The sequence below is a fragment of the Heliconius melpomene genome, chromosome 13 (genome assembly GCF_056956725.1).
Source record: "Heliconius melpomene rosina isolate 202511_hmr_F chromosome 13, ASM5695672v1, whole genome shotgun sequence".
In the NCBI taxonomy this organism is placed as follows: Eukaryota; Metazoa; Arthropoda; class Insecta; order Lepidoptera; family Nymphalidae; genus Heliconius; species Heliconius melpomene.
Genome location: NC_140401.1, coordinates 3,541,810 through 3,554,969, shown reverse-complemented (window position 1 = coordinate 3,554,969; position 13,160 = coordinate 3,541,810). Strand labels below are relative to the sequence as shown.

Here is a 13,160-nt window from a genome sequence, read left to right as displayed (position 1 = left end):
ATGGCAATAGACAGTTTTATTTTTTGCACGCAATCATGTGATAGAATATTTAAATTGCTACAATCGATATCTACTGTGTTTTTTTAATGACACGACAAGTATGAAACAAAGTATGGGTCTTTTATATCGTTTCATTCATTTCGCAAAGTATTTTTAATTAAATAAACGCCTTTAAAGTTTTTCCTTAAAGATTTGTTGAGATTATTTCGTTTAGATTGAAGAGATCTTTTTACACCTAATGAAAAAATCCAAGCTCTTACTTTTTAATTTCATTTAATCCAATTATACAATTTAGAAGATTTTGAAGAAAATTATTAGTTTTATTATTATTTATTGTATTATTCGCCATTAATTAATTGATGCATTTATAAATAAATATTATGAAGGAACGTAAAGTTGTGAATGTATAGTTTTATAAGCCTTCATGAACATGACTTATTTACTTTAAGCATTAATGTTATTTTTAATTAAAAAGCAGTAATTTAATTTTAACAACTTTTTTTCACGCCCTCTAGAATAACTTAGCCATTTTGTCAATACTCTAGTTTGGGCAAAAAATGTAGAACAGAGTTAAGAGAGAGAGTAACGAGAGAGTGTCGTAGCTCTATATTATGAGGGAGATGCGTGTAGCTAAAAAGACCGGTAGCGATCAGTTACAATTTCTATTCATAATTGCTTGCTTATATTGCTTATATTACCAACAGGTACTTAAACTTCTTTCCTCCGAGCCAAGGGAACTCCACTCAAATATTGTTTGAGAAATCAGCAACTTATTTCGATGGGGACCTGGTGCCGCGACGAGCTCACGCGCTACTCCCGAACGCGAAGATCATCGCCATACTGATTTCACCATCGAAAAGGTAAATATATTTATGTAAACATAATTAAGATAAAGTTTGGAATATTTGCTTTTATATGTTTTTGGGAGAACAGGAATATATAAATACAAAATATGTTTCCATTGCTTGTTCACACGAGTTATTCTCATATGTTATTTTATTTAATTTCTCTCAAAATTAAATTAAATTAAACAACATTTTTTGAGTTTATTGATCAATTGTAATAGAATTTAAACACAAAACAATGTCGTGAGCCTTAATAATAACAATTCATTAATAAAGGAATTCCATACTAATTTGTATATAATAATTCATTAATGCTTTGAAGTACGTAAATAGATTCGCTAATCCATACACTGCAAACAAATTTGATAAATTAATTGAAATGTTCCGTATTATCTCGGAAAATGAAATTAACTTTAACCGTTAACTGCTTAATGCTACAAAGTTGGTATCATCGCTAGATTAGGGAACTGTGACATAACAATTATATTATAACACAAATTTTAACTTAATTGCTACAAAACAACGTTATTTTATTTCTTTTACGTTATTTATTTATTATAATGTACTCCAGAAATATATTGTGCCTGACGAAAGTCTCGACATTGACTGATTGTCAAATTACAGTCTAAATAGATGGAAGCAGTCACATTAATTTACTGGCCTTCAAAGAATGACATTTGGAGTGATCTTGCCTATAGAATTTTTTAACATCGCTAAAAGAAAATTACGTTTTTAATATAACAAAATAATTTGGGAACTAGATAAAATAATATAGAAAATAAGCCATGTACAATTTATAAACGAGCTCTTAAATCATCTGCGTTTTTAATTACAACATTTGTTACAGAGAAACAAATTGCCTATTATGCTCACTGCATCACGTAAAATTACGGTTCTTAGAGGAAAAGCTATGTAAAAGTTTATTTCAAAAGACGCGCTTTAAATAGTTAATTTTCGTTCTCCTCAGTAATCCAGGTTCACTAAATAGCTACATAAATATCCGAGGGGAATATCCTCTGGTAGGAATTTTTTTCTGTATAAAATTACCGCAATACCGGCGGTTCATTTCGTCCCAGTGTATCACTCCCTAAACAAGCAATTAATGTTGCCCCACTAATACCTTTTCATTTCTCTTGAGAATGTTTTTGTATATAAACCTTTGGATGTTAAATATAACTGGAACTGTATGTATGTATGTACATAGAAAACATATTATTTACAGTTTTTTTTGTACTTTCCTTTGTTAGTAATACTTACTTATTTTATAAGATTGAAGAACATCCTTAAATTATTATTTTTAATTAATTATTTTTTTATTATACTAATATATAAATATTACCAAGAAAATCTCTATTTTCTTCAATAGGTATATAATAATAACTTCCACGACAACAGTGATAATAATGATTGATTAGAAAATAATAGTAGGTAGGCACCTACCTATTTTAGTAATCAACATGAAGTTTGAACAAACAATATAATATGCTGTTATTGTTTGTTCATCAAACTGTTTTTATATATATTAATTATTAACAATTTATTTTTCTCGACTAATTTCATTGTTTCTCGGTACAGCTTTCAATTAATTCAATTAAAATTACCTATTATGCTTCCTTTGTTACTAAAGCACACTCCTTCCCGCCCACTTGGAGGCATGGCGTGTTAAGTGGCGGAATCAAAAGCCTACCTTTGTTTTCTTAATAATCTTTCGTATAGTGCAAATACGTTTTCCTAGATTTTTAACCCCAGAACCACCGTGCTCCTTTGGTGTATAATACTATTGTATATTCTTATTTAATGCATCCTAGCATTCTATAATTTTGATAATATCTATATTAGGTACATGAAACAAGTATGTACCAAATAAAATCAATTTCAAACATTTTAGTATTTCCTTTTGTTATTGTATTTGCGGTCGACGCTGTTTTGGATATTAATCTATTTAATTGGTGATTATGAAATGAATAATTAATTAAATAATTACAAAACCCATTGATTCTATTTACAACATAATAACCCAATTCTATAAATTAAAAGCTTTCCAATTTCCTATTTGGAATTCCAATATGTTTTAATGAGCAACAAATCCATTGATTTGAAACTTTTAGCTTTAGTAAATACGGAGAATAACATTGATATATAAAGCTGTTTAAAATTATTGAAATTTGTATTGTAAAGCTAAAATATTGGTTGTTAAATATGTATCTTATATGCGCATTTAATTGTTTGTTTATTCGAGGCAACGTCTAATTCTAAACGCGATACTTATGGGCTCAATAATAAATCATGGATGAATTATTTTCATTGACAAGACAAAACGAGGCGTTCCGCCACTCAACGCACGATGTCTCGTTAATTTGAGTAGATAGCGGAAAACAAAGTGTCTCAACACTAGCCTCTCCCTGTCTACTCTGCTATGTGTGTGATAAAACGTGAAATTAATAAAATATATATTATTACATACCTACAGATATATGTTTAAATAAAATAAATGTTCAAAATGAATTAAAAAAACACATTTTTGGTAGGTATATATCGTTATTTACATAGCTATACAAACATATAATCGAATAAATCAAAATTACTTGAAGCAGACGTCCCCTGAAGCGTAATGTTTCTCTTATTCCGAGTAAGATTGCTTGATTAAATTTGTTTTCTATGTTTCTATAAGAATTCTGTATTTTATTGCGATTTCCCGATAACAATACTGTAGGTTACTTTATTTCATGTACTTTGTACGAAACTTTTCAGAAATAGAACTGTCTGTTCGGTATTTGATATCAATTTTTAATCAAATTTCCAGTTGCTTATTTAAATTATTTCCTTTTATAAATTCTACTTTCAGTCTGTGTTAATGGAATTGGTCTTTGGAAACTCTATCTCAAAGTATGAATTAATATTATTTTGATTGGTTATATAATTTAAATAGAAAACAAATTATAAGTTTTTGATTAGAATCATAACCCTAGCAACTAATGTTTCGTTATTAACTAGTTTGGAAAAGTTTGAAATTAAATCGTTATTATAGAGAAATATTAATGTAGTCCTTTTATATTCATGATTACATGAAATAAGAGAAGGCTCGTGATAAATTATTATACTATTCACATAAAATATATATGGAATTTCTAATGTACTCGATATTTTTTTGGTAAAAAATAACTTAATAACCATATACATAACTTTTAATTCGTGTGTCACATTACAACCGGATATATAATTGAGGCAATCTGATATCAAGGTAAGAGTAAGGCAGCTCCTAATTGTAAACGCGATGGTTCCGATCCGCAGTCGGGGAAGCAATTATATTTAAATTAATCTTAGATAAAATAGTTAAATCGCAGAGTTAAGTTCCGCCTCTCATCACGCAATTTCTCGAAAATTGGACAGTGGACAGGGAACAGAATGTCTTAACGGCAAGTTCCCTACTACGCTATGCGGGAATAAGCTTGAATCTACCTGGTAAATAAATATATGTGTTTTTTTTTGCCCCAGGGCGTACTCATGGTATCAGCACATACGCTCGCACGGGGACCCCGTCGCTAACAACTATACGTTCTACACTGTCATCACAGCTAATGATTCCGCCCCTAAACATTTGCGAGATCTCAGGTAAGTACAGTACGGTTGACGAGTGGTAGCCACTCTGAAGTTACTTTCTGAACTTTTGCGCGTTGTTCACTCGGAAAAAAGATAATAAAAGTAAGAAAATTCTTAATATTAAATCTGCGCAGTCTTCGACAGCTAACTTCAGGACGACCAAGACACGTCGACCTTACTATAATTGTTAAAAATCATCTATAGCATTTTTTTAATGTAAAATTAATTATATGTATAGATTAAGAAGAAGCAAATTCAAATATATTTATGGTTATCTTATTAGTACTTAGAATCAGTATAATGATAATGAAAATGATAATTCCAGGACCTACATTCTAAGTCGCAATTTAAATGCAAGAGATCTTACAAAGATGTATTTGATGAACTAAAAATAGCCGATTACTCAATCGTTATCTATAAAGTTTTATTAGAGCAATATATTTCTACAGTGCAGAGTTATTTTCAAACAAGTGTTTTTATCCAGTATCTTTTTTTAAGTTATTCTATAAAAATTCTGCCACAATTTAATTAATTCCTAATAAATGTTCTTATTAACCTATTTTATTAAATATTATATGAATTCGATGTTAGTAATTATTTCAAACATGTTAGCGTTAAAATAATAATCATCTTCAAATGGAAATGTTGGTACACTGGAGGATATCAAATATACGAGTACGTTCGTATTTAATTGCCAATTTAATGAAAACGTATAATTAATAAATTTACTTTGGTATGGCTTTATTTACGTTTTAAAATAAGTTTAATTATTAAATAAGATAACATTGTAGCAAATATTATTATTAAATTATTTAAGTAAAATTTGTAAAGATACAGAAATATTATATATACAGTAAATTTATAGCTGCCTTTACTTCTTCAAGAAGATTTCAGAAGTAGATCAGCAATACACATAGGATACGTTATAGGATATGAATCTGTGCTTGTTAAAAATAAGTTCAACAGTTGTACGCTATTACGTATAAAGAAAAATAACATTAAAAATATTTAAAAAACAAATAAATAATTTTAAAATATTTTTCTTTATTAAATTTAGAAACCGCTGCCTAAATCCCGGTAAATACAGTCATTACCTAGAGAGATGGTTGGCGGAGTACAGTTCGCATCAGATCCACATCCTCGACGGGTCGCTGCTACGATCTGAACCGGCGGCCGTTATGAATACGCTGCAAAAATTCCTAAAAATACCACATCTGGATTATAATAAATTACTTAAGTAAGTATTATTTTATATTATTTTATAATTTACATAAAAAAACAAAGTACAATTTCAAGTTTTCAACCTACTCTTTAACTGTTAATATTAAGACAAAGAACTGGATTAGCACCTGATCAAAAATTTTAACACACGTAATAAAACAACTTGAGATTTAAATTGGTGGTATTATTATTATCAGATAATAATACTGAGATTAACATCATATATTACTAAACAACCGTGCCTGTCGGACTTATCGCTTCAATTGATCTACAGACAACGTTTTCCACATCAAAAGTTATATTAAGAAAATCTGATCAGATATTGCAGTATAGCACGAACGTAGTCAATCTAGATATCAACTATAACTTGTAACAGTATTTTAATAAAAAGCTCTGTCCTTTTTGTGTCCCGCATATTGCAGGTTAGGCAGAGGGAACCACAAACTTGGTGCTTAAGACGCTCCTTCCCAATTGTGACACTTTCGGTCCCCACTTGTTTTAAAATTCTATATAAATATATTTTTTTATTACTTCACAATTTAAAAAATATAATGATAAATGTAAAGGGCGACACAGCGATACAGATACGATTTTGTGTTTGATCCAATTTCGTAGGAATAAAATATTTTTATTTCCTCCTACTGGTATACAAGGTTAAGGGCGGTGTTAAGTTTCGCCACTAAACACGCAATGTCTCGAAAGTGTGCGATGTGCTGAAATTTAAGTGTTTCTTCACTCCTCTACCTGGCTATGTGCGGAATACAGCTTGAAGCACAAAAAATAACATTAAATATTTTAATAAAAAAGTTTGCTGTTCATTGTTTATGTTATGTTATTAAGCGTTGTTCTCAAACTTAGCAATTGTTAACAAATTTAAAGTTATGTTAAGACTGCAGGAGCTTCAATCTCGTTTTGTTTATTATTTAAATATAATATTTCTTACTTAAAAATATAATAGAGATTCTTACTTAACAAATACATATTTATTTTTATAGTAGCGACCCAAACATGGCTTCGCCCGTTTAAACTTATTGTTATATTATATTCAAATTATACAAAATATTAACACACAAAATATTTGTAGTCTGTGTTATTCTACTGTATAAGATATATATAACTAATCTAATTAAATTGGTTCAGTAGTTATTGCGTAACAGAGGAAAAACATCCATCTACACGAACCCTTACACTTATAGTTTTAAATACAATATAATAAATTAATAAATATTTAAAGTAGGATTCCCACTTAAAGATATTTATTTTTATTTTATACTGATATATCTGTATTTGCTTGTAGAGAAAATCCATTGATATTAAAATACAGATGAGGGCAAAGAGGGTTTTTAAAATGTACTATAATCATAATAATATTTTCTAGCGGAACAATATCTAATAGAAAATGTTATCTTACCTTAGTTTATTATCTCGAGCTATATTTATGCTATTACGGTGTCTAGTTTCTAAGTAGGAACTTACCTTTTATTCCTTTGTTGTCTTTTAGATATCGTGTTCTCGGGACGCGATACCGTTGTACATTAACTCTTGTATAAAAGAATAATGTAATTGCTCCCTAAGAAACAACTATGCATATATAATCTTATATATTGTTTTAAGTAAAAATCTTTTTCATTTGAAAAGTTTTAAGCACGGTTAACGGAAGTTTCTTAATGGGAATGGATCACTAGGTTCCCAGGTCCTTCTGCCAAGTGCGAAATACAGCGTCTAACTAAAAAAAAAGTTTAAAGTAACTATGGAATTTAATGAATACTTTCTATGACAAACTTTATTGCCACGCACGGAGTACGCATATTGTGGTACAATCCTTATAAGGTTTTTGTATCCATATAAGGATGTTCTATTTGGAATATATAGACTTATGATAGCTAATCAAAAGAGCCATTACAGTATTTTCCGATGCAAGCGCATAAAGGAGCAGGGAATATTGTAATTAAGTTTTTAATTAAATAAATTAGTTAGATCTTAGGACGTGGCTGAAGACACACTTTAAACTTAGAAATCATCATCCCTATGTCGTACTTTGATAATATAAAATATTTTTATTGTGGATTTTTTCCTCTCCTTATAGTTTTTTTTTCTATAAATTTATATCTAATATCGAAAATATTTCCATAATAACTATTTACTAACTCGGTCAGATTTTCAATCTAAGGTTATTATCATGAAAACTTGCTCAAGCAAGGAATTTGGCATCGTTTCAACAATGTGCCACGGAGTGCACTAAGACCCTGTCCTACAACTGACCTGTTCAGTTGTTTCGAATCATCCTATCAGATTATGGAAGCATAGAAATAGGATATTCACCAGGTAATAGGATATTCGAGTAAGTTGCAAATCTATCGTGTTTAGTCTTTCTTACACGACATTGAATAAAACTAGTACAATTATACTGTTATACGAAGGCTATCTGAAATAAAATAAAAAATATCATTAAAACTATGGAAAAATTTAATTGATATAAAAAATAAATCTAAATGTAAGTTTTTATCCAGTGCCCAAAGACAAACAATATAGACACATATTTCATTTAAACTATTCTGTACATGGTATAACAAATAATCTATATTTAATAGATATTGTCACTTCCAGTTCTAATTTAAACTAGATATTAAGACAAAGCCTAAGCGCTGCTACTGGCCTATTCAGTTGTATTAAGACATCCTATCAGATTATGGAAGCATAGATGTAGGACATTCACCTGTTAAACATTCAAAGAAAATCTATAGTTTAACATGACTATTATTATTATGTGGTAGTTGTGAAGAACTGCGTTTGACTGTAAACGTGACGGTTCTGGGTTTGATTTCCACTCGGGGGAATGAAATACATAGATAATTATTTTATTTCCTCGATCTGATAAGAAGACGCGACGTTGAGTTAAGCCACTCAACATTAGGTTCGCTTTGCCAACACTATTATACGCGGGATTTGTGAAGAAAAAAATATATTAATAATACTAAATTGTTACAGATACGATCCAAAAAAAGGATTTTTCTGCCAAGTAACAAGTAACGAGAAAACGAAATGTCTCGGAAAATCAAAGGGCAGGGTATATCCACCGATGGACGAAGTATCGACGAAATTTCTAAGAAGATATTATACTCAACACAACACGGCGTTATCCAAATTACTAGTTAGATTAGGAAGACCTGTCCCGCAATGGCTAAAAGACGAATTATCCAATGGATAGCATTACATAAAACCTAAAAGGTTGGAAAAAATGCATAAACTTATCAAAGTATGTGTTGTGGCGATGCCTTGAGTTTGCCAACTTCTGAACAAGTTTTTGTAAAGTGCTATGGTTATTTATGGGAATGGAAGAGTGATTACGTCTCCGAATAATAGTGAATGTGTTTTTTCTTTCAATAAATAATTATAGATAGTGTATTTATGTGAGTTTTTAGTGATGTTTTTGATGAACAAAATGTTTCCTAAACGTTGGCAACCCTTAGGCCGGATTTACACTATAGTGTCGGTCGTGGTTCCTTCACGGTTCGAACTCAGTCTGCTAAAATATGGGAAATATTCTTTTATGCGTGATTCGACCCCAACTTGACCAGAATAATAGTATGAATGCTCTCATTGTTTCTCATATAACACTATTTAAAAAGACTGACATCGGATCGGAGAACGAGCCTTCGAGCCAACGAGCCACGATCAGCACCATAGTGTGGGTTCGGCCTTAAGGTAATATCGTTCAGTCCGAGTTATGAACTATGGACGTTTTCAATACGTAATGTTGTTTTTTCATGTTTCAGTGTCAGAGTATCGTTGTTGAGATATATCTATTAATATACGTGTAATATATCAGAGATATTATAATGATTTATTAGATATTTCACTATAGTGAGTGGAATATTTATTTAGATTGTAATGTTTATTGATTTTGTAGCTTAATTCGTTGTTCATATAATTTTGCTTGCCCGAAATCTTTAGCCATATTACTGAATATCAAAAGGGATAATATGAGATGTAGATCTATTTAATTATGTTATAATATTTATATATTTGAAAGAGGGAGATGGCACGATCATTAGCTATCTCTTTCTATATATTTTTAATAACCCACTTCTATAGTATTATCCCAACGATATCTGTATAGGTGCTATTCGTTAGTTAAGTTTCAACCTGCCGTCATGTAAATAAAAGAAAATAGCATGGTATCTAAATTGTTTTTTTTTAAATAATTTAGTTATTCAAATTTATCTCATTCCATGCTTACGGACACGCTTAGTATATTCGATGTACGAATATGTACGTACGTACCTGACATTTGTACATTTGTAGTTAATTTTGTACGTTACTGTTTAGACGTTCAAAATTAAATATGGCTTTTTAAAAAATAGATGTTATTTATATAGCGTACATAGGTAGTATTATAAATATTTTATTTTTATCTAGATCTACAAAATGAACAATATATTATTGGTTGTTTTCGAATAATGTTATTTTCTTATATTTAACGTTAGGTGCTTGAATGTCTCTCGCTAAGTATGTAGTGATGTTGACAACTGTGTCAAGTGGAAAGCGACGGCCATATTTTATTTTGAACCTCTTGTCTTAATATATAAGAAAATTATTTTCAATACTTGCATCCTGTGCCATTTGAGCCAAAAATATATATAAATAAAATTTTAGTAAACGCCTTTTTAAACTTCAGTACATTATAATTGAAGAGAAATAAATGTCGGTAGACGTCAAAGCAATGTACGCGAATTAAAACATTTAGTTCAATGGCACAATGAACAATAAACTAGTCCTACTATTAAGTCTTTATTGTTTAATATCACAATATTACAGTTACCTTTCAACAGATGGACAGTTTACTATTCTTTTAAATGAAATGTAGGGCAAAGTCGTGTTGTACTATTTATATTTTATAGGTTTATGTTAAATATTACTATTGTATACTTCATTTTTATTGTACAGGCACCATCGTGGCGTAGCGGCATATTGTCAACGCAATGGTTATGGATTCGGTTCTTACTCGGAAAATGATTTTGTTTTTCATTTCCCCGCTCTGGCAATAAAGCGCCGCGCTGAGTTTCGTCACTCAATATGCAATGTCTTAAAAATTTGTGCGCGGGGAACCGAATGTCTTAATCTACCTTGCTATATACAGATAAAAATATGTTTTATTTAAATAAAATGAAATACTTCGTTATACATTATAACCGCGGCTTTGTTCTACAATAGATTTCTCTTTACATCCAAAATATAAATGTATTTGTAATATATTTTGATACGCATGAATTTACGCGAGGATACGGTCTGAAGATTGTTACGATTTTACATAACTTTGTAATAGTTGTACTTAAAGTTCATGTGAAAGTCTCATCTCCATAGTAATTATATTACATTATGAAAAAAAATATAATAATAAAATAATAGTGTAAATTATAATTTTTGTATAAATATCTATTGGAAAATGTTTTTCGTAGAACATTGCCTCTAAAAATGTATGTAACGTAGGGTACGGAAACGAGTGTAGTGTAAATACTTTTTTAAATAAATTTCATACCATTTCATTCACTCGGGAATTTTTCACGTCGACGCGCGACCCCGACGCTTTTATAACTGTCAGTTTAATTTTGACTGAAACACATCAATCTATTTGTTTTACAAAATTTTTTTATATTGCGCAAAAATAAAAAAATATATATAGGTATGAAATATGCAAAAATTGTTACGTACATATATTCCTACGTATATATCATTTTCTATGAAATATTGTTTTGTATTATATTTAGATATTACATATATCAGTGTTCTACGAACGAATGTTTTCAAATTATTTTCCGTTTTTCAACAAAGCTTTTATAGATTTAGAGTTTTATGTATACACTTCTGACGTTTTTGATGGATTGTGAGGTGATGTGGTAATAGAAAATGGCCTTACATTTTTTCGTAAATATCGTTTTTCTATTTATAATATTAATTTATAATTTATTTCTATTTCTTTTGTTTTTGGATTGAGGATCTGTTGGGGTTCATATGGATTACATACACATTTTTTCTTACTTGTTAGGTTTGAAAATCTGTGCTTCTACACCACATCTTGTACGAATATTATTTCATTAAATATTATTTAACAAAAAATGTTTAAATATATTATATTTCCCTTTGAGGTCACGGGTTTGGCCTTGGAAAGCAAATAAATGTACATACTATAAAAATACTTCTTTATATGGAATTTAAATAAAAAATTAAATTATGTTTTTAATAGTTACATCGAATTTGGCAGCGTACGAAATCATTTGTTGAATAATAAGTTATTATAATTTTATGCTGAAAATAGCCTCTTTACATTTATTTGTTTAATGTTATGTAATTTTTCAAAGGCAATGACTGCTCTTAAAATGTGTTCTGTATATGAAATTAATACGTCACTTATTTTATTAAATGATTTAATTAATGAAAGATTTTTTATTTATTTCATCTTTCTTGTTGTAATATAAAATAATTTACGTCGTGAATCAGTCAATATTTTAAATAAAAAACTATTTTCTAAGTTATCTAGTTCTTAATATTTTCACATAAACTACTTATAAATTTAATGTACTAGTTTTTAGAGACTTAAATGTCACTCAGGGTATTTAAAAATATGATATTTGTAATTATATATAAAATTTTGATATTCAGGTCAGATAAAGTTCGACGTGGAGCTTAGCCAGAGATATGTAATTAATCTTTTGATGGGTAGTGGGGAACAAAGTAAAGTATATCTTTGCTAACTTCACAAAGCAGAAAAAAAATCGTAGGCATAATTTTTTTTTCGCATACCTATAGCAGCGTAGGCAGAGGAAGTCGAGAGTTAAGACACTTCACAGTTTCCATTCCACTTTAGCGGGCAAGGAATAATAATAAGTTAATGTAATCATTTCCCGAGTAAGGATTGAAGCCACATCCATCGCGTTAGTACACCCACTACGCGTCGATAGCCTCTAAAATTTTTACAGAACATAATAAAAGAAATTCATTACAGTTTAAACGACTCCAATCAGTCTTAAGTACCACTTATTCTGAACGCTGTATCCGGCTAGAAATTAAACGTCATCGTTATATTTTATATACACCTAAGGCGAGGAAAAGTTATTAACATTCTTAAATAAATTAAATCAAGTATATATAGAAAAATGCTATAAACTACTTCTTATGTAATGCATAATGTTATTTCAAAAGATTAATTTTGTTTTTATAAATTGGTTGTCTTTGTTTATCTTATCTTTGTTGCAACGGTGTGAGTTCGATTCCCACTCGGCGAAATACATTATCATTTCTTAGCTTTAGATAGAGAGAACATACATACACATACTACATTTCTTAGCTTAGAAGACGATAAACTATGGTGCAGTTACGTCTCTCCGCTATTCAACACTAAATAATTGGGTGGAAGTGGACTGTCTTGTTAGGTTCCCTTTGCATATTTTTATTTTATTTTAGATGATGATGTACAGTTACCCTATACAGCGTTAA

At 29.6% G+C, this 13,160-nt stretch overlaps 1 protein-coding gene across 1 annotated transcript in view; it reads left to right on the top strand.

The window, feature by feature from the left end:
• Nucleotides 1-12,104, top strand: part of sfl (N-deacetylase and N-sulfotransferase sfl) — a 45,362-nt gene extending 33,258 nt beyond the window's left edge. Inside the window, exons 11-14 of the mRNA XM_085195698.1 lie at nt 705-860; nt 4,341-4,457; nt 5,503-5,682; nt 8,655-12,104. Coding sequence (XP_085051824.1) covers nt 705-860; nt 4,341-4,457; nt 5,503-5,682; nt 8,655-8,874 — 673 coding nt within the window. The 3' untranslated portion in view covers nt 8,875-12,104. The remainder of the gene's footprint in view (nt 1-704; nt 861-4,340; nt 4,458-5,502; nt 5,683-8,654) is intronic.
• The last annotated feature ends 1,056 nt before the right edge of the window (nt 12,105-13,160 follow it).